General features: G+C 38.0%; 3 protein-coding genes across 3 annotated transcripts; 2 read left to right on the top strand and 1 right to left on the bottom strand.

Annotated features, from left to right (window-relative positions):
• The first annotated feature begins 2,176 nt into the window (after positions 1 to 2,176).
• On the top strand, positions 2,177 to 5,998 carry LOC137709984 (auxin response factor 17-like). The gene is made up of 3 exons (XM_068448959.1): positions 2,177 to 3,396; positions 4,290 to 5,033; positions 5,766 to 5,998. The coding sequence occupies exons 1-2, from the start codon at positions 2,338 to 2,340 to the stop codon at positions 4,992 to 4,994; spliced, it is 1,764 nt and encodes a 587-aa protein (XP_068305060.1). The 5' UTR covers positions 2,177 to 2,337; the 3' UTR covers positions 4,995 to 5,033; positions 5,766 to 5,998.
• A 2,822-nt stretch (positions 5,999 to 8,820) lies between these two features.
• On the top strand, positions 8,821 to 11,822 carry LOC137708984 (uncharacterized). The gene is made up of 3 exons (XM_068448136.1): positions 8,821 to 9,251; positions 9,785 to 10,297; positions 11,316 to 11,822. Exons 1-3 carry the CDS (start codon positions 8,982 to 8,984, stop codon positions 11,502 to 11,504), a joined length of 972 nt encoding a protein of 323 aa, XP_068304237.1. The 5' UTR covers positions 8,821 to 8,981; the 3' UTR covers positions 11,505 to 11,822.
• A 4,428-nt stretch (positions 11,823 to 16,250) lies between these two features.
• LOC137712062 (pentatricopeptide repeat-containing protein At1g19720-like) lies at positions 16,251 to 20,143 on the bottom strand. Its single transcript, XM_068451211.1, has 2 exons — positions 17,055 to 20,143; positions 16,251 to 16,686 (listed from the first exon to the last, which is right to left on the bottom strand). The coding sequence occupies exon 1, from the start codon at positions 20,031 to 20,033 to the stop codon at positions 17,817 to 17,819; it is 2,217 nt and encodes a 738-aa protein (XP_068307312.1). The 5' UTR covers positions 20,034 to 20,143; the 3' UTR covers positions 16,251 to 16,686; positions 17,055 to 17,816.
• Positions 20,144 to 22,936: the final 2,793 nt, after the last annotated feature.

Raw genomic sequence — 22,936 nt, forward strand, 5'->3', positions numbered from 1 at the left:
CCCACATCACTTCTAAACCCAACGCACCACCATCGACTCCACCCTACAACTCAAGCTATCAACATTGAGAAGACGGTCTTGGACATGGTATCAACCATGCACTGCAACAGTGCAACCATAATTATTATGAGCATGGGGGAACCAAGTGCTTAATGTTTGATGAAAATCTAAGGGCTCTACTAGCTGAGAATCGACAAATACGGAATTCGCTTGAGCAGAATCTTCCCTTTTTAACCTATTTTATTTATTTATTTGGTTTATTTGGATTATTTTAATCTTCCTTTTTTAACTTGTTTTATTTTATAATTTTGTTGTCCACATAAGCTTATAAGTTGGGACCATCGTCACCACACGTACAATTTAACTGAAATTTTTTAACTAAGGCTTAACGAATCTGACTTTTCTAGTAAATTGGATACTTTTTTGAAGTATTTGAAAATGTTAAAACTAACTCGGAATGACAATAAAAGATTGGAAGTTTTTATGTACTTAATTCTTGAAATTTTGAAAAAGGTGATTCAGTAAAACCTTCTTTATAAAAATAATATAATAAACATAAGTCGAGAGAGCATGATAATGGTTTTGAAAATCATTATCTATCATGAATAATCTTCAAATTTGAATATCATGAAAATATTGAAATTACTGCAAATAAAAGTTTAAGATGGACTCAAATATTAGTATTGAAGAAATATTTTTGTGCCTTATCATTACAAAACGTGTAAAAACAGAATTCAAAACCCTAACTTATCTGATTGCCATGCTTATCTTATTACGACAGAAAATTAGTTCATAAACGTAGAAAATTAAAAACGTTTAAATAACAAAATAAATAGAAGTAATAATTAATTAAAACCTAACTGCGTTTATAATTATGGAATTTTGATGATGCCGAGAGTCCTTGTCTAGAGGCAACACAACAGCTACGATTAAAACCCGGTCCGTGCCATCGCTACCCTAACATCAGCTCATCATTTTTTTAAGAAAAGAAACGACATCGTGTTTAAGAGGGCATCCTGTTACCCGTATAGTATTATGTGGCTGCAAGGCCTTCTACCACAGTAGTGCAAAAGAATATTATCCTTACATTACGACATGGATTATAATTCCATCAACTTTTTATTATAACATCTAATCTAACAAATATTTCTTTTGACAAAAAAAATAAAAATAAAAATTATGAGGCTCTTCGAATCAACAAAAAACATAGAATTAATGCTAATTTATGCGCCAATATATTAACGTTTCATAAAACATGACAAACACCAGAAGCGATTAAACTGTGGAAGCTAATCCTTCATTTTTATTATATTTCTGAAATTGTATAAATTTTATTTGTGATAAGGACAGTTAAAACATAATTTAATTGAAAAAAGAATCCTAAAAAAATTGAGAATAAAATCGTAACAACCTGATATGTTGACTTTATTCAGGCAGTGTCAGTGTGGCATTCATTGACTGAGAGTGAGGGCACACCAAATGCTGCTGCCTCTGGGATTTTCAAGTACAATAACAATCATCTCGCGCAGACTGCAATGGCATGCTCTATTCTCTACTGGATTTACTTTTGTCAGCTCCCGCTAATTGGTTTGTTGCATAACGTGACTATGCAGATATGATGCTGTTTAAACATAAAACAGTCTCGTAAATTTATATGATACGATTTTGACACGGAAGCACTAAATTTGGGAGTTTTATTCTTTTTTTCACTGCATTGGCAACATAGACTTCCGTTAGAATCATTAATATCAACACGTAACGTTTGAATGTGTCGCACATGAGTAAATAAATCAATACACATGATAAATCGTGTATTTTTTATTTTATGAAAGCGATTTGACAATATAGCATGTTTAAGGCATATTCCTTTATTGGCTTATGACTCGGAGTCGGGTATTAATCCCTGTAACCGAAATAAGAACAAACTTTTACGATTATTGGGACAGTAAATTAAGAAAATGAGCTCATTGGGCAATGGTAAAAACGATGTAACAAACAGTGAGGAGAGAGAAAGAGAGAGTACATGGCAGTTGGTTGGAATAGGAGGCGGTTGCATTTCTGTGGGTAGGGCAACACTGTAATATTGTGAGGACCATTTCGCCCCGAAACAATTTATATCGCCAGTATTCTATTGCCCTTGGGTATTGGTTGCGTGCCCGTTCTCCGACCCCAACACGAAGACGGCACTCTCTCTCTCTATTTCTCTCCCTCTCTCCTCCTGTCACATACTCTGAGGCAACCACCACCAAATCAGACACACTCCCTCTCTCTCTCTCTCTCTCTCTCTCTCTCTCTCTCTCTCCCCTCTTCCCAAATCCCTAGCCGAAATAATCCAATATGCCTCCGGCTCACCGTCGTTCGATCGACCCCAAAATCTGGCGCGCCTGCGCCGGAAACTCCGTCCAAATCCCCACCCTCAACTCTAGGGTTTACTACTTCCCTCAGGGCCACCTCGAGCAATCCTCCACCTCCTCCGCTGCGCCTATCCTCCTCTCCCCTCTCCTCCTCTCCAAGCCTCTCATTCTCTGCCGGATCTCCGACCTCCACTTCCTCCCTGACCCCACCACCGACGAGGTCTTCGCCAAGCTGCTTCTCGTCCCAATCCCCAATGAGTTCCCCAACGTCAAGCAGCCCAATGGCGACGAACTCAACGCCGACGATAATGGGGACTTGGAACGACAGGATGACAGAGTCTTTTCGTTCGCGAAGATACTGACGCCTTCGGATGCTCACAATGGCGGTGGATTCTCTGTTCCGAAGTTCTGCGCGGACTCCATCTTTCCTCCGCTTAACTACCAGGCCGAGCCGCCGGTCCAGGCGCTCTTCCTCACCGACCTCCACGGCGTCGTTTGGGAATTCCGGCACATATACAGGGGTACTCCGAGACGGCACTTGCTCACCACTGGCTGGAGCAAGTTCGTCAACCACAAGATGCTCGTCGCCGGTGACTCCATCGTCTTCATGAGGAACGGGAGGGGAGAGATGTTCATCGGCGTCCGTCGCGCAGTCAGGGCCAGCGCCAGCTCTGACTGCGCCAGGTGGAACTATCACATTGGAGGCGGACCGACGAACTCGATGAGGCTGATGACAGAGGATCAGGACTGTTCTGGAAGGAAGGTAATGTCCGCGGAGGCCGTGGCCGAAGTGGCGGAGATGGCGGCGGAGGGGAAGCCGTTTGAGGTGGTGTATTATCCAAAAGCGGGGTGGTGGGACTTTGTGGTGAAGTCTGAGGTGGTGGAGAAGGCATTGAAGGTGTTTTGGACGGCTGGGATGAGAGTGAAGTTGGCTATGGAGACGGAGGACTCGTCCCGGATGACTTGGTTTCAGGGCACTCTGTCGACGGCTTCGGTACCGGACAATGGACCTTGGCAGGGCTCACCCTGGCGCATGCTTCAGGTATTGGTTCTTCAGCTTTTAGTCTTAGTTGATTTTAAGCTGTTATTATCTCCCAATTGATGCAAAATTAAGAAACTCATTTTGTATTTTGAACGGAAGAATTGGGCATTAGTAAGTAGTGTTAATCCACCCTCTTTCCATTAGGGAACATATCATGGTACTAGTTTATATCTATCAGGAAGCAGATATGGGATTTAAATTTAAAGGAAACAGTCGATGCTACCACGGCGGCATTCTAATATGGCTCGGTTTGGCTGATTTTGCCGTTGGATTATAGTCCTGTTCAATTACTGGCATTTGTTAATGGATTGTAACAAATAGCCCACTTCTTGTTGCGCTTTAATTTTGGAGTAGAAGTTGACAAGAAAGAGCAGTTGATAGTTCGGTATTGCATCGCATGACACTGACTTTTCTGTAGGTTTTGGTTCAAATACTTGATATCAATTATGTTAAAATTCCTAAACTTACATTTCTCTTGCTGCCGAGAAAAGGTTGCTGCCAAACTTACCGTTAAGAAAAGAAATTCCGTGTCAGGATTATCTGATTCGAGTTGTGGGCTGTTATCTATTGTGTTGAGGCCCTGGTCCGTTTGTTTGCAGTTTAGCAAAGTATAATGTTTCACAGCAAATCCTAGCTGACTTAAAGAGGCGATTATATCAGGCATACAAACCCAAGAAATGAAATTTAACACACATGTACATACACGCGCACGGAGAGAGGAGTGTTTATTATTTACAGTTAAATTTTAAGTCAAAATACATACACACAATATTGCAATTTTCAACATTTTGTTACATTCTGATACTATTGTTCTTTCTCTTCATTATTGACTGATGTTAAGTTTTATAATTCTTGCCAAGCAATTAAAATAATTAATAACCTCTGTATTGTAGGTTACATGGGACGAACCTGAAGCTCTGCACAATGCTAAGAGGGTGAGCCCGTGGCAAGTCGAATTTGTTGGATCAACACCTACAATTCAGACAACGTTTTGCCCCACAAAGAGATTCAGAGCTCCTTTGAGTCATGGGCTGTTGATCAATGCAGAGGAAGAATTCTTCTTTCCTATGGCAGGAGCAGCTAATTCAGCAATGGGGCCATTTAGTGCATCCTTGTTGAACTACAATTTTCCCGCGGGCATGCAGGGAGCCAGGCAAGATACATTCTCTGTATCTAATCTATCCCACTTGTTAAGTGAAAACACTCCTCAGGCGTGCACTTACAATTCCTTTGGCAACAATGAGGTGCCAAAGCTGAAGAGGGTGTGTACTGAGTTGAACATTGGTAGTTCACAGTCTGATGAATTGTCACCAGATAGCCAGAGTAGTGTGCCATCCTTTGGGATGGAACTTGATGGAAACCGGTTGCAGACAAAGGTTGGCACAAGTTCCTTTCAGCTGTTTGGTAAGATCATTCATACAAACCAGTCTGCTGAAGGTGGTTCTGATGATGTTGGTTGCACCGAGGACAGTGGCAACAAAGAGTGCAATGTAGTAGAAGGAGGGCACAACCAACTGGATCTTAATTTTACCGAACTTCTTGAAAGGATTGATATTAAATGTCAAGAAACCTCAGCTGTTGATTCTTGTACTTTGTGAACTGTGCTGGTGGCTGCTGTGCCATAAATTGCTGTGCAGGTAAAATCTCTTCTCACTAAATCACATTGAAATGTCTAATCTGCACGTACGTTATGATTGGATTTGGATCTGGCATGCTTCAATCGTACAGTCATGAGTTTTGAATCTTTATTCCTTTTATTGGACTTTGCATGCATAAATCCTGTTTTGCCACTCCCTTCAACAACCACATCCTCATGTACATAATATATTCTTTGTGTAACCTTAAAGCTATTAAAATATAACACCACCACACCGAACAGTGCTCTTTCCATACTTCAATTGCATTTTCTTGGGTTTACGACGATGAAATCGTTTTCATCATCAAGTTCTTTGCTATTTTATTATTCAATGATTTTGCTGGTTTGTTAGATTTTTTATTACAGTATACGAGATTGGAAATATTCCTTCACAACTGGAGTATCACAACACAACACAACAGTTTGTAGAGCCTGTAAATTAAGCATTATGTGCATCATTTGTATCCTTTGGCATTTGATTCTCCAGCCGCAACTGTCAGTTAAGCTTTTCTGAAGGAACAAAATGTTATCCAACTGAACTGATTTGAACATCTTGTTAATTGCCTGAACTTATTACTCATAATTAAACATAAAATCGAAAGAGACCAAATACTGTGGGGACTAGTTATGATTTGTTGAAAACCAATGGTTTCTAGTGGTTATGGTATGTGCAACCTGAATTTGTTTACAACCGAGCTTTGCCTAATGCTCGTTCTGCTGCATCTGTTTGCAGGTGCTCAAGGCCGGCAGGAAGCTGACTACTAGTCTGACCGTTGAAGTAGTGAAGTGTGTAGTGTGGGGGGTTTGTTTAGTTTGTGGTGTTGGACGGTTAAAACGTTCTGCGGACTTGGTTTTCCATGTTCCAACCAGATTGATGTTAATGCTTGATTGTGACCTTTGATTGCTTCAGAGTTGAGACATTGCTGTTCATTGTTTCTTTGATGAGTTAATTCTATTTATTATTGTTATGCAAGTGTGATGGTTCTTCATGGGATCCTATTATGGTTTTCGTATTAAGAAGCAGCCAGAAAAGGGTTATGATATTGTCATGGATAAGAATTTAGCTGGAGTCATCATATCAATGTGACTTTATGACGAATTGTTTGTTGAAATTACAATTTGACCTAACCTGTCCCGTTAACTGCAATAACTGTCGGACACAGCACGAATTGACATTAAGCAAGGTATTTTCCTTTTTAGTTATCTATGTTAGGGATGTGTTCGGATTGTTTGGTTTTTTACCAAAACTGAAATCGAACCAAAACTTTGGTTTGGCTCTGTTCAATTCAATTTTCTTTCAGTGTTTTTTTTGTTTGGTTTTTTTTTTTTTGGGTTTGATTTTGTTTGGTTCGGTTTCTGTTTTTTTTTTATTTTATAAAATTTGTTCTTCTTTTAATATGGAGTTTTAAAAAGAGGTTTGCACTGGTAGATTAATTATAAGAAAAAAGGAAAAGTGGGAAGGTAGTTGTACAAATACAAGATCATATAAACCAATCTTACTCTATCAACAACATCCAATTGCAAAGAAAAATGATCACCATATCCTTTCATAAAGCAAACAAATAAAGAAGCTTTTTCAAGTTCCGAAGCCTTCCAAAACTTTCTTCTATAACCAATGGAATGTCCTTCCTAATTGAACCAAGTGCACTCCTTGAAAAAGCCCTAGGCTTAGTTTCAAACTTGGCAACAAAGTTTCACAAAATAAACATTATAGGCATACATCCATAAAGTGTAAAGGATTTGGTTTGGTTCAGTTCGGTTTCCGAACCTCCAAAATCAAAACCGAACCAAAAGGTTTGGTTTTTCCTTTTTCGGTTCGGTTTTCGGTTTTAATTTGGTGTTCGGTCCTTTTTTTTTTTCTTTCGGTTTTCGGTTATCGGTTTTTTTTTAACCGACCCTTAATCTTTGTTGTCATGGTGATTATGAGTTTAAACCCTTTTTTCTTCCTCAAGTGTAAATTAAATTAGTAATATAGTTTGTATTAAAAAATCTACTTATAGGGTATAATAATATCTCTCTTTACCTATAAGTGAGAAGTTTCATATTTAATTTCTATTGATGACGTTGATATCAAATTTAACTCACATAAATAACGATAATGTATATATTTATTTCGAGTTTGATATTTAATTAGTGACTGACATACTCATCCCCTAATCTTATGGCACGTTTACGTAAGGGTAATCAGAATAAGGAAAGGGAATTAAATTCCGATTACGGAGTATTTCGGTGTTTACTAAACATTAAGGAATCAAAAAAGTGGTGGAGCCCACACGAAACAAGGAATCCAATTCCTGAAGTTGGAGGAACGGGATTCCCTAGTTTTGTGAGGTATTTGAATTCCCTGAGGGTAAGGGAATCGGGAATGGATCTTTTATTCCTATTATGCCCTCACTTGTTTCTTATTTTCCCAACATTGCCCTTCATTTGACACTCATCATATCATTTTTAATAGATAAAAAAAACCTATTTATATATTTTTATATAGATAATTTAATTATATAAATTTAATTAAGAATTTAATATAATTAATTTGTCACATCCCAGCCCGGGGCGGATCACTTCCCGGGCCCGCTCTACCACCGTAGCACGATATTGTCCGTTTTGGGTTAACCATTCCCTCACGGTTTTGTTTTTGGGAACTCACAAGCAACTTCCCAGTGGATCACCCATCATGAGATTGCTCTCACGCGCTACTTGCTTAATTTTGAAGTTCCCATGGAACCCGAAGCCAGTGAGCTCCCAAAAGGCCTCATGCTAGGTAGAGATGGGAATATACATATAAGGATCACTCCCCTGGGCGATGTGGGATGTCACAATCCATCCCCCTTAGGGGCCCAACGTCCTCGTCGGCACACATGCGGCCAGGATTAGGCTCTGATACCAAATTGTCACATCCCGGCCCGGGGTGGATCACTTCCCGGGCCCGCTCCACTACCGTAGCACGATATTGTCCGCTTTGGGCTTACCATTCCCTCACGGTTTTGTTTTTGGGAACTCACGAGCAACTTCCCAGTGGGTCACCCATCATGGGATTGCTCTCACGCGCTACTCGCTTAACTTCGAAGTTCCCATGGAACCTGAAGCCAGTGAGCTCCCAAAAGGCCTCGTGCTAGGTAGAGATGAGAATATACATACAAGGATCACTCCCCTGGGCGATGTGGGATGTCACATAATTAGTATGAAAATAATTGATTTATGTAAGGGCAATTTAGTCATCAACTTAGTTTTCATTCTGATTGAAGTGAATTAGTGAACAACTGATATGGACTCAACATCATTCTTGCTATCTTTTAATAAATAAATAAAACCTATTTATATATGCTTATATAGATGAATTTTATTATATAAATTTAATTTAATTAATTGGTATGAAAATAATTTATTTATGTAAGGGCAATATAGTAGTCAATCTAGTTTACATTCCAATTGAAGTGAATTAGTAAACAACTTATATGGACTCAACATCATTCCTACTCCGATTCCAGACAGTTTTAGTAAACAACTTCAACAAGAATCTGATTCTGATTCCACCTCATTTCAATTCCTCTTCAATCCAATTCCCCCTCAATTCAATTCCTTTCAATTTGATTACGAATTAGTAAACGCGCCATTAGAGTAAAAGTTGTTCATTTGAAGAAAAAAGAAAGACACGGAACAGTCCTGGTTGTCTCAAGATCGTTTTCGGGGTGATAGAAGCGCCTAGAAAGGTAGTGGGTCTTGAGCCCAAAAGATAAAGACTGATGGATCCTGAAGCCCATCTCATCCAGCTCTCTGCAAAACTAAAAGAAACCAAAACTACAAATTTCAGACCTGCCATTTGCCACATACCATCGTCGTTTCTTTGCCTCGAGAACTTGAACCTGCCTCAGCTGCCGTGCGGCTGCTTAAAGGCCTCGAACGGTCGGTCACCGCATCTCTACTTCACCAACTATCCGTCTGAATTTTAATGGCGAATTCGTTGTTTCTTCCAAATCACACCTTGGTAGCTCCGCTTCCTCGTACCCTCTCTGCTTCCGTCTCCTCGAAACCCAACAAACCCCAACCACCTCTTCTTCCTTGTCCTCCTTCTCTTCGTCTTCTAGGACTTAGCAGGTTCTCTCTAACCACCACCTCTTCCTCCTCCGTTATTAATCACAGCAGTGGCAGCAGTGGCGGCAGTAGGAGGCGTGTCTCTTCCATCAAATCTCGTCTCACCCCTCAAGCCTCGGTTACCCCAGTAAGTAGGCTTTCTTCATTCTCTTATTCCTAACTTCGCTTTCTCTATAATTTTTAATTTCTTTCTGTTTATTTGCGTTATTCATCTCTAATTAGTGGAAATTGGCTAAATCGTTATCTGTTATAAGTTGAATTCTCGATTTGGTGGCATTTGAGATTACTTGGCATCATCGCAACATCGTTTTGGAAAGTTTTGGTTCAAACTGAAGCAGCAATTCTAGTTACTTTTGGTTCCAGTCTAACAAAACAATCCAGCATTTCGCTTTTCGTAGATTCTGATATGCACATTTTAATGGACTCAGACACTCGTGATGAATCCCTACTTCTCTTAGGGTTTAGGGTTTCGAAATCTTCCATGTTTATATTTACATGATTCGCTCATTTTGTATTAATCAACACTCTTCAGACTTTTAACTATTTGTACTTCTTTTGTCTTGCTTTGATCCTTTGTTTATAACTTTATACGGTTGTGCTATTTGTTTTTCGTTTATAATTTATATTCTTGCTTATTTATCTTTATATTTTTATGGTTAGTTGAATTCCAGAAAGGAAAATAGTAAGAGCAATGCAGGATCTTCTGAAAGCGGAGCAGATCAAGAGCATTTTCCCCCTTTGAAAACCCTCCTTCAAATTTACAAGGAGGCTATTTTTAACGGAGATGGAAAAACTGTTTCCGAAATAGAGGCTATTATAGAAGTAATAGAAAACGAGAAGAATGAATTAGTCAAGAAAGTATCTTCTGCATCAGCAGAGATAACATCTGGGAAGGAGAAACTTATCCGCTTGCAAGCAGATTTTGATAATTGTAGAAAAAGATTTGAGAAGGAGAGGCTTACTGTAAGGACTGACGCCCAAGGAGAAGTGATTGAGAGTCTTTTGCCCATGGTTGACAATTTTGAGAGAGCCAAACAGTACCTTAAACCCGAGACTGAAAGGGAAGAAAAGATTGATGCAAGTTACCAAGGTATTTACAAGCAATTCATTGAGATTATGAGGAGCTTGCGTGTAGCTGTCGTTCCAACTGTGGGAAAGCCTTTTGATCCTTCAGTAAGTGAAAGCTTTTGAGAATTACTTACTTCAATTTATACTACAAAAATTAAATTATGCCTGTTTTTTGGTGAACTTAATTTATGCCTGTTTGCTTATGTTTTCTGGTCAACCATATTTAAGGTTAAAGTGATCTTAGAATTCAATCTTGACTATGTGTACCGTTTTAAGGATTTAATATGATATCTTTTCTTGGGTCCAAATGATGGAAAAAAAAAACTCCATGTTTAGAAAATTGGAACGGTGTTTGAGGTAGGATGTCGATAAGGGAATGATATGGAAAAGAACGGATGAAATTTTTTTCCCTATGCAAATTTTGGAAGATTATTTTTGGTTAAGTCCCTTGCCTTTCTATACTGTCTTCCTTCTACCAATTGAAGGAAAAGCTATCTTTCTTTGTACTTTTTCCTACCTTCTCCCTTCCAAACATGCTTTCCGTAGATTATTGTTTGTTTTACTTAGGGGTGAGACATTCTTATGATGGAATTATTGTGTATATGGGCTCAGTATAAATCTTGATGTATGCATTCAAATTTCTTTACCCGGAAAAGATTGGGACAACCTTAATGTGCACTAAGGCCCCAGTACATGCTCTAAGATTTTTGCAGTTTCCAATCTCCACTATTGCTCAAGGGACTTATCAAGAATCAAATTTTCAGAACCTTGAGTGAAAATTACTCGTTTGTGTGTCTACTGTTTACATCCGCCTGGTTAGGAGATTGTCCTGTTCCTGCCAAACAGCATTTTATTGAATTCACTAAAAGCTATTTGTTATTGATGTTAAGGGTTATGCAGAGTGGTTAATTTCCCACTTCGCATACCATTATTATGTGTTTTGCTTCTTATTTAGGCTCCGATGGATCGAAAATTTCTTTGGTATGTGTAGAAGGTATAATATTTTTCTGACTCTTGTACCTCAGTGATGAGTGGTGAAAATCTTTTACTCCCTGCCACCAATTGATCTGTACCTTGATAAACTTTCCGATGCCAAATCTAAGTTTTCAACTTTCTATTACAGCTGCATGAAGCTATTGCACGGGAAGAGTCTCAAGAGTTCACGGAAGGGATTATAATTGAAGAAATCCGCCGTGGATTTTTACTCGGAGGTCGGCTTCTGAGACCAGCAATGGTTAAAGTCTCATCAGGGCCTGGCAGTAAGAAATCCCCTGTGGCCACCGAGAAAACAACTGCAGGAGTGGAGAAATGATAAGCTTTCTCATGGAAGCTGAATTAGAAGTTAGGATACATCTGCTTTCATCGGCCAATCTGGAGTTTTTGGTCAACGGCTACGGTTCTTCGAAAGTTACCGAGGTATAAAAGTTCAAATTAAATTGTCACAATTGGCATGTACAATAAGCCAGGCTCATTTTTTGAAAGTTCGATTTAAATTGTCACATTTGCAGGTGCTATACTTTTGTTTCACAAGAAAGCACTCGTTATTTGTGATTCTGGGAATGTTTTGTATTAATCACATGGTTCTTGATAGCAGAATGAAAATGCTGCTCATTGATCTCCAACATGCTAATTTGTGCTGCATAATGTTATATACATTCGTTAAGCTTCGGGGCCATTTCATAACCATTTCATGTTGTCTTTGGCTTTCAGTTCTTGGTTTTTTTTTTTTTTTTTTATTTAACTAAAATTTTGTTTGGTAACTCCATTCAGTTTTCAGGTTTTAGTTTTCAAAAACGTATAAACTTAATTTCAAAAAGTGAAAATTCATGGCAAAATTTGAAAATTAGAGAAGGTAGTTTTCACTTTTCATTTTTTTGAAAACTGAAAAGAGTTACTAAACATGATTTCAATTCTTAGTTTTAAAAAAAGTAAAAATAAAATTTAATGGTTATCAAATAGAAGAAATCTCAAATACAAATCGCCGGTCATTATTCTAATAAAAAGTTCCAATGCTGAATGGTATTACATTGAAAGGGCCATTTGGAGTTGTTCACTTATTTGGTAGAAAGAATAGTGTGCATCCATTTAATCTCAATATTACAAATTGAAAAAAATTATTTTGTTTTGTTTGGCTATTTGTACTCATTATTAATAAGATATTGCATGTAATATATATGTAAACAAAAAAAGTTAATCTCTTTGCACAAGTTTGAGTTCGTCATAAATAGGTCGGCTCACGTGAGCTTGTTGTACACTTTTAATATGAAAACTAAAATAATATTGACAGAAAAACAAAACGCGAAAATCATGGAACTATCTAATCATACTGTAGTATGCTAGCCTAGAAATCCTAATCCTTGTTCTAGAAGAAATCTCAATGCAACAAGGATTTACCCACTTTTTCCATTTCCTATTAATACTACTTTATAAATCACAAACTTTAGGGTAACTTACCTTTTGCACCCTTAAGTTTGTCAACAATTTTCTAATTATTCCGATGGTAATAGATTTTAGTTTGTAGTAGTAGTGGGGAGGGTTGTTGTCTGGTTTCGTGTCTTAGTTTTGTAACTGGTTTGTGCAATCTTGCTCCTTGTTTTGTTTATGATTTATTTGTTTTTAAGTTTTAATAGCCAAACGAAGTTGTTTGAGATACTCTAATGACTAGAAGGATCCTTTGCTATATTTATTATTTTTGTTGTGTTTGTCCTGGGCCAATCTATTTCTGCAATTTTATTTAGCAAAATCCATGTGGATGTACATAACAAACTTACCAAAGGTTGATGTCGAATTCACTGCAAGTCCAAGGACAACTTGGGCAATCATGTACTCTCTCCTGGCGGCGCGTACAACTTTACGTTCCACAACAATTTATGGGACATAACCCTCTACTCATTGATCTTTATTAGTCTCATTGCATTTTTATTAACATATAATTGAAATATTTTAGTATTGGGACACATTGTTCAGAAATACTTTTAAATTTCTAGTTTTTATGAAACTTAATGATGTAGCTCTTTCTTGTTTTGATTGGCTATTTGTACTCATTTTTAGTAACATATTGTATGCAATGTTAATATAAACAACAAAGTTAGTCTTGTACAAGGTTGAGCTCGTCATAAATAGTATGGGCCAACCCAACTTGTTACACATTCTTAATCTAAAATCTAAAATAATATTGACAAGAAAACAAAACGCCAAAGTTAAAAGAATAACCTATTTATAGAAGAGTAGGCTAGCCTAGAAATCCTAATCCTTGTTTTAAAAGAAATTTCAATCCAACAAGGATTTACTTAGTTAATCTCTTTCCTATTAATACTACTTAATAAATCATAAACTTTAGAGTAAATTACTGTTTGCACCCGCAAGTTTGTCAGCAATTTTTAAATTATTTCAATGGTAGATTTCGTTTGCAAAAGTAGTGAGGAGGGTTTGCTTCCAGTTTCGTGTCTTGGTTTTACGACTAGTTTGTGCAATCTTGCTCTTTGTTTTGCTTACGATTTGTTTGTGTTTTACATTCTAATAGCCAAATGAAGTTGTTGGAGATACTCTAATGGCTCGAAGAAACCCTACTATATTAATTATACTATATTAATTATTTTTGGTGTGCTTGTCCTAGTCTATTATGTTTCTGCAAGCTTGATTGGGAGAATCCATGTGGACGTATAGAACAAGCTGCCAATAGTTGATGGCGAACTTCACTGCAAGTCTAAGAAGGATGACTTGGGCAATCATGTATTCTCTCCTGGCGAAACGTAGAATTTTTATTCATTGTAACGTATAACTGAAATGTTTTAGTAATGGGACACTTTGTTTAGAAATACTTTTAAATTTCTAGTTTTTATGAAACTTGATGATTTAGCTCCTCCTTGTTTTGTTTGGCTATTTGTACTCGGTGCTAATAAGATATTGCATGTAATGTATATGTACACAACGAAGTTAGTTTCAATGCACAAGATTGAGCTCGTCATAAATAGGTTGGGCCAGCCCAACTTGTTGTACGCTCTTAATTTGAAATATAAAATAATACAAATAAAAACCAAAACACCAAAGTCAAACAATAACCTATTTATACTAGAGTATGCTAGCCTAGAAACCTAATCCTTTTTCTAAAAGAAATCTCAATCCAACTAGGATATTCCCTCTTAATCACTTTGCTATTAATACTACTCAAATAAATCACAAATTTCAGGATAAATTACTGTTTCCACTCTCAAGGTTGTCAGAATTTTTTAATTGTGTCGATCGTATTAAATTTCAATTTCTTAATTACTCTTTGATCTTTATTACTCTCATTACAATTTTTATTCACTGTAACATATAAATGAAATGTTTTAGTAATGAGCCACTTTGTTCAAAAATACTTTTAAATTTTATATTTTTATGAAACTTGATGATGCAGCTCCTCCTTATTTTGTTTGACTGTACCCAGTGTTAATGTGATATTGCATGTAATGTGTATATAAGGAACAAAGTTAGTCTCATTGCATATGGCTGGGCTCGTTGTACAATCTTAATCTGAAATCTAAAATAATATTGATAAAAGGTATATTTGTCGATTTTGCCCCCAAACTTGTATAGACCTGTCAATTTTTCCTGAATTTTAATTTTAGCCGATTATCTCCTAGACTTTTATAATTAGCCAATTTTCCCCTTGAACTTTAATTTTAGCCGATTACCCCCCTTGAGCTTTTATAAATAGTCAATTCACCCCGTGGTGCTAGATTTTAAAAAATTTCATCCAATTTTCCATCAATTTTGATCATGCAGACAACACACGACAATTGTATGGGACAAAAAGAATGGAAAATTAGATGAAAGATTTTACAATCAAACAGTAAGAGGGAAAACTGACAAATACCTCTTGTTAAAAAACGAAACGTCAAAGTCAAAGACTAACCTATTTAAACTATATATGCTAGACTATAAATCCTAATCCTTGTTTTAAAACAAATCTCAATCCATCTAGGATTTACCCACTTAATCCCCTTCCTATTAACAAATCAAAAACTTTAGGGTAAATTACTCTTTATAGGGTCTAGGGTTTAGGATTTAGGGGTTTAGGGTTTACGGGTTTAGGGCTTAGGATTTAGGGTTGGATTCAAAATTCCGATTTCGATTTGAGTTGGGAACATCCAAAATGAATTCGACTTCAGAACAAGTGTTAAAGTTTTGTTTGTGGAATCCGAAAAACACTTTAAGAATGAAACTACAGAGGAAGAAAAAGGGTCTCACGTCGGATGCAATGATGTTAGATCCATGATTTTCATCTAGTTTTTTAAGTACTTTTTAGTTTTGCCATAAAATGGTGTTTTCGAATAAGTTTATTAGAACTACAGGTTATTGGTATTTCTCTTTATTTACAACTAAGAAGTCTCATGCCCTACTTACAAAAATTACGAGTTTGAAACCTAGTTATTATGGTTGGCTCGTTGTGTTTTTAGCTCAAATCTCCCACTTAAAAGGATTAAATAAAAAATAAAATAAAATATGTTTTGAATATGAAATGGAGTTTTGAGGTTCTTAATTGTGAAAGAGTCATAGGGTTTTTAACCCAATGACCATCATTCATGAGATTTGAATTCATAATCTCCTTCAACAAAATAAAGTCTAAAGGTCACGAGACTAATTCATCATTGATATTACCTAAAGGCCTTGTTTGGTACAAAGGATTTGAGGAAGAAATGAAAAAAGTTATCCCCAACTTGGAGACAGAACGTGGATTAATCATGAAGAAAACTTATTCATTTCAGTCTCCCAAAAAAATGAAATTAAAAGGAAGAAGTTTTCTTCATGTCTTAACTATATTCTCCAGAAAATAAAAAAAATTATTCTCCTCTACCTTCGATACAACTTGAATTTAGAGAATTATCCAGTTCAAAACTACTACACTCCAAACAACTATTGCATGGCACGCCATGGACCAGGCTTAAAACATGGAGATACAAACTATTGGCATAAAACTTCTCTTGGGGATACTCTTTGATTCAATGAATGGAGATACCAACTGGCTAAGTAGATTCTATACATGTTTTTTTTTTTTTTTTTTTTCCTGATTTAAAACATCCAAGTGGAAAGAAATGACGCTTCTTCCACATTGATTCCATTCACTTTTAATTATCAAATAATGATATGAATGACAATGTATACATACATGTCCAAACACCATATATCTCTATGCCTCCACAAGTGGTTTTGAGACTTCAAATTTCATAATCGGTAGCATGAAAGTCTGGTTATGCAGATTTCTGGCTTTGCTTTCAAATCTGAGCAACGAAGCCCGTGTTCCTTGCACGTTGTCAAACAAGGGCAGCCAGACAACAATAGAGAGTGCTAAAAAAGTGTTGAAGGTGACACAGGTCGGAAGGTACTTTGATCCCAAGCAAAGGAGCCCTGGCGGACCCATCCACGACATTACTAGTTCTTGGCCATAATCTTCGGAGCTTCTGATCAGCTGAATGTGTACCAATGCCAGGGGGTATAAATATACTTGAACCCTGCAAATAGTACTTGGCTGTAAGACATAATGTATATAGTCCTGGGAAGCACAACCTGAACAGGGATGCAACTTATGCTCAGTGAGTAATATAATTCTTGTGATTTGTGTTGTGTTCATGTGCACCCTGATTGGTAAGTGAAGTTTCAATGTGATCTGAGAGGCAAAAATGTTTAGTTAGTTCACTAAGACCATGGTTTCATAAACATTGATCCAAGCATCAGTCGGTAAAAGCATAAGGTAACTATTTGAATTAAATTATAGAATACAATTAATATTAACAATGTAGTCGGCTAAGTTTATTTAATATGCAAAAATACACCCAAAATAAAAGTAGATGAACAAATAAACATGAAAGACGAATACTACCTTCCCTGTGTAGCTTCTTATGGGACATGAACACCCAGGAGAATGTCACGGTGAGTGCTTCCTCCAGTGGAAATCTGCACTTAACTTACAAATATCTTCTTAAGAGAAAACTTGGAAGGTCACATATCCGCAACAATGTAGGAATACAAATAGCCAAAACCTCTTTAACAAGGAAGATAACTCTGTTGTTTTTGCAGCCTCCAGCCGGTAAGCTTAGAGCATGACCGGTGCAGGAACCTTCTAAACTCGCCTTTTCTGTATGCTTGTGATAATTGTGCACAAGAACTTTGCCTTGATCAAACAACATCGAAGCTCAATTTGGAAAAACACCAACTTTTGATGCTTCCCCAAATGTTTTTTGTATGCTCTTTTGACTCCAGCACAGATGTCACCATTGCCAGGAAGTAACTTCCAAAACATATAACTTGGGCATCTCGCCTTCTTATGGTGATAGAAGTATGAACATCTCCCCTCTCATCAATCTTATATAACTTTGGCTGATCTCCAGCAGTCGATAGATATCAAATTCTTAAACATATAAATTGGAGGATTAGCATGTGAAAACTTTTCCATCTGCTAATTTTTGTTTTCCAAAACCTGATTATGGGGAAATCAAAACTGGCACTACCGAAATAATTAACCATCTATATGCCTGAAAGAGAAGCTCAAACAGCACGAAGTTTGTTCTTCAATCATTAGTGACATTTTCATCCTTCTTCCACTAAGCTATCATGATCACAAGCTCAAAGCCTACAGTAAAGGTTATAACTCAGGCTCAACCCCCGCCAACTGCATCTCCCCAAACCAGGCAATGGCCTTCTTGGCTGTTCCGTTAGTTGAATTAGCAGAAAGCATGGAGTTCAATACAGAAGCATCCCCTTTAACTTCATAGTCAAAGACTGATTTGGCGTCCTTGATACTAGCACAGTTAGCATACATGCCTATCAAGGCATTTGCAAGGCTATAATTAGACTGATCAAGATGACTCTTTATGATATAACCGTGCAGTTCTCTTCCAAATCTCAGAGCTTCCATATCACCACAAGTAAGGAGAAGTATCATAAGCGTAATAGAGCTTGGTCCAAGACCTTCTTCCAGCATTTCACTGAAAAGTTCAAGAGCTCGGTCCAGCTGCTTGTTGTTGACATGGCCTGCAATCAAAGCATTCCAACAGATTGTGTTTTTATCCTCAGTTCTCCTAAATACTTTAGTCGCTGAAACAATATCAAGACATTTTGAATACATGTTGATCAATGCGCTTGAAACATAGATATTATGCTCAAAGCCAGTCTTCAACGAATATCCATGGATTTCCTTCCCTTGGCATAGTAGATTGAGATCAGCACAAGCTGCAAGAGCACCAGCAATAGTAATGGAGTTCGGTTGAATTGACTCATGGAGCACATCATTCCCAAAGCAACCACTCGATGAGGATCGCATGGTCTGGAACAGTTGTAAAGCTTCAAAACTAAGCCCAAATTGTTGAAAACCAGAAATTAAAATGTTGAAAGAAATAATATTTGGCTTCAAATCCATCCGGACCATCTCATAAAGCAACTCATATGCCTCATTTATTTGCCCGCTTCTTGCATGGCCGGTCAATATTGTGTTATAAGATACCACATCGGGTTTTAAGCCATGATGATGCATCGCCCTAAGAAGCTCTAACCCCTTATTTGCTTCTCCTTCATTTACATAAGCTGCAATCATCTCATTCCACATAGAAATACTTTTGCTCTCAGCCTTGGAAAAAATTCTCTCTGCATAATCTTTCATCCCACTTTTTGAATACATATCAATTAACGAACCCTCCACATGAATGCTCCCACAAAGCTGACGCTTTAGAGCAAATCCATGAACAGCCCTGCCTAAGTTTAAATCTTTTAAGCCTGAACAAGCTGGTAAAATGCTTGCAATTGTAACAGAATTTGGATCCTCAGGGAAACATATCATATTATAGAACACTTCCAAAGCATCCTCGAAAAAGTTATTCTGAACAAAACCGGAAATTATCCCATTCCAAGTACCAACCCTCGGCCTCAACCCTTCTTCCTGCATCGCTTCCAAATACTGAAGAGCTAAATCAGTCTCTCCATTCCGTGCAAACCCCGATACAAGCGCATTCCAAGAGATCAGGTCAGGCTTGACACCATTCAGCTGCATGGACTTAAAAACCTCTATTGCCTCTTCAAAAATGCCTTCATTCATGAAAGCGGAAACAAGGGCAGTCCACGAAACCACATCTCTTTCCCTCATTGCATCAAACACACTCATTGCAAATCTGAAGTCCCCGCAATTGGCATAAAAATCAATAAGCGCATTCCCCACGTAAACATCGGAATCCAAAGCCTTCCTTATCACAAACCCATGAATCATCTTACCAATCCTCAACATCCTCACCAGAGCACACGCTTTCAGAACCGTAGGCACAACATATTTATCAGGCATCGCGCCCTCATCAACCATCAACTTAAACACCAAAAACAAATCTTCCCACCGCTCCGACCGACAATACGCGCTTATCAACGCCGCATAAGTGGGTACAGTTCTGTTGGGAATATCATTGAACATTTTACGTGCATAGTCTAAAAACTCATTATTCTTAGAGTAAAGCATAGCGAGCTTGTTTCTTACCCAACCATTATCCTCAAACGCTTCCAACTTCAGAACTTGGGCATGAATTTGTCTACAGTCGGACAAGGGGTTGCTCTTTAGCAAAGAAAGGCAGCGACTAATCTCAGAACTGGGTTGAGCAGCTACTGGGTTGTGGCTGACTTTGGCGGTCTTTTTGGCGGGAAGGGGGAGATGGGCTTTCGGGTTTGGTGGGTTTGAGAGTGTGGCGGTGGCGGAAACGACGGTAGTGGCGGTGGAAGCTTGAAATTTGAACTTGGGTTTGTGAGAACTGCTGGGTATTTGTGAGAGGGAAGCTTCCGCGTGTAGGGGATTGCTGGGAAGCAAAGAAGTCCGAAGGATTCCCATTTCCAGAACGAAAGAAATCGATGATGAGATGACAAATCCGCCCAGTAGAAAGCAAAGGAAATGGATGAGGAGGAGGAGCACTCAGCAGCACAGTTCTGCGGCGCGCGAAGATACAGAAAGAAGAGGCCGAGCAATGTAATGGGCTTGTCTTTTTCTGTTTTTGAAGTTTAAGATGGAGGGTTGGGTTTTACCTCTCCAACGAAACTCTCTCGTTTCAGTGTTATCTTCACTTAGGGTTTTTTTTTTTTTTTTTTTTTTAATTTTATCAAATTTGTTAGATTACTTGTTATATCATAGAGCCAATAGGGTTTAAAGTTAAGTTATGGTGCAAGGACAACTCTCCTTCCTACCAATGTAGTAGAGCGTCTTTTGTAGTTTGAAACAAATAATTTTTCCAATCTCTACCGAATATACTTGGACACAAAAGCCCTGAAGCAAAAAAAATATCGCAGTTTGACATTAAAAATTGGAGAACAACTCATATGGGCATTTTCGACAAACAGTAATTATTTTAAATGGGTTGAATGTAATTTGGTTGTCTAGGATATTTCTTTTGGTATTTTCATTTTGACAATCCGATGTGTTAGTAAGTTAAATTATTAATTGTTAAAGGGAAAGGATTACTAGAAATCGAACTCGCACCACTATGCACAGACAGAATTGCTTTCATTAAAAGAGCAAGTTATGAAACAGAGACAACCACATCAACAAAAACAAAAACAAAAACATCCAGAGAAGCACAAAGCTACAGACTTAGGGTTAGTTTGGTATTGCTGTGCTTTTTTAAAAAACTGCTTCTGCTGTGCTGTGAAAATTAACAACTGTAAAAAAAAAAGTATTAGAGTGTTTGGTAACTTTTTTTGTAAAAGTGCTTTTAACAAAAAAATAAAAAAAACACTATTTAAGTGTTTGGTAAACTTTTATATAACACTGATGTAACAATGTTAAATGACGAAAAAGGGTATGATGTTAGATGTTATACTTTTTTATTCATAATGTAACTCTTTCTATAAGCATCCAATTTTCTCTCTACCCCCTGTTCCCTTCATTGTTCTAAAAACCCTTGCCTAGCGTCGTCCTGATTAATGTCTAGACGTTTGAAAATTAAGAAAGGGCCCACAGACCTACTAAGACGCCCGCCTAGACCGCCTAGACTGCCTAGGCACCCGTCCAGACCCGCCTAGGCACCCGTCCAGACCCGCCTAGGCATGGACTCACTTAGGCAGAAAATAGATAACTTTCATTTTGCATTTTCTTTCTTCAATAAATTGTAAGAAACTTGTCGAAACTTAAATGAGCACACATTATATGTTTGTTCCCCATGTTTTCATTATGTTCCAATACTTCATAATATATGTGTCAATCTATTTTGTAGTTTATGATGAAATTATATATATTTTAAGTATAAACATACACTTATTTACATGAAATATAATAGATTTAGTTAAATCCGCCTAATCCGCCTAGGCGCCCACCTAGACCCCGCCTAGCTGACTATGTGCTAGGCCCCAGCTCGTTGCCCGACTAGCGCTTAGTGTCTTTTAGAACCTTGTCTTTTCCACATCTTCCAGACCCCTCTCCACACACCTGCAACCATCCCCCACCGTAGCACCCTTAAGACCAAGATGATCTCCCCAAATTTGATAATTTATTTTCTAAATTTGGTCGGGCTCGATTCTATAATTGCAGCAAAAGAATATGCAGATTTGGTGATAATAAGGTTTGGAGTGTGAGGGTTCAGCAACTCAGAATTGATGAAGCTTAAAAATTCAAGAAGGTGTGGGGGTTCAGCGACACCAAAGGCTACGACTTCATCACCCCCTAAGACAGAAGCGAGTATTCACCAGTCATCGGTCAGATCCAATGGCTTCCACACTGTCGTTGAAGGCGAGTCCATAGCAGTAGTTTTGAATTTGGCAGTGGTTGTGGATTCGAGAGAGAAGGTGGGCTGCGGCTATGGTGGGTTGCGTGAAAATTAATGACCAGTGGGTTCGGAGAGGTGGTCATGGTGTTAGTAAGGGGTAGGTGTGGTGGATGGGTGGTCGGGGTTGGTGGGTGGGTGGTGTTTAGCACAGAGAAATGGAGGACATTACAGAGATGGAGGACAAAGATGGCCTTTTAGTAAAAAAGGTGGGGGTATTATTGGCCTTTAGAAAATTTCATTAAAACTTCACTGTAGCTCCACATGCTTCTTTTTGAAGCAGTTTTCTACGATTTTTGAAAGCAGGGTCAGAGTAGCTTCTTGATTTCTGCTTTTTATCACTGTGCTTCATGAAAAAGCTGCTTATTTTCCAATTACCAAACGCTTGAAGGATCCAAAATTTTTAAAAAAGCTGCTTTTTAATTAAGCACCGCAAGGCCAAACTGGGGCTTAGTCTTGACATTCTTCAAATAACAAGTCGAGGATGATATGTGGTGATTACTCAAACCAACAATATGTTTGAAGTCTTCCATAAAGCTGGGCGTGCTAGACGATGGGCGGTTATGTTAGCTACAACGACCCTGGATAACAAAACTTTCGCATCCTCTATGATGTGACCGATAATGGATAGGTACATAGAGTGCTCTTGTATTGCTGATGTGATCTGGAGTGAGTCACCTTCAATGACAACTTTTTGGAGACCCCTTTCGGCATCCAAGGCAATGCCACTTCTAGCTGCTAACGCTTCGATTTTAAGGGGGGAGAATACGTTCACAAATTTGGTATAGTAGTCGTGATAAATTTTCTAGATGTACATAGGATAATGATTCCAACGCCGCCTCCAACCTTACTTTCCACGCTCCATCTACATTAATTTTAATCTTTCCCAGAAGGCGACTTTGATCACCTAATCTCAGTTTTGCCAAATGCTACTAGCTAAATTGGGGTAATGTTGAGGCCTGGAAACTTGTGTTGGAAATCT

This window comes from Pyrus communis, chromosome 1 (assembly GCF_963583255.1).
Source record: "Pyrus communis chromosome 1, drPyrComm1.1, whole genome shotgun sequence".
Lineage (NCBI taxonomy): Eukaryota > Viridiplantae > Streptophyta > Magnoliopsida > Rosales > Rosaceae > Pyrus > Pyrus communis.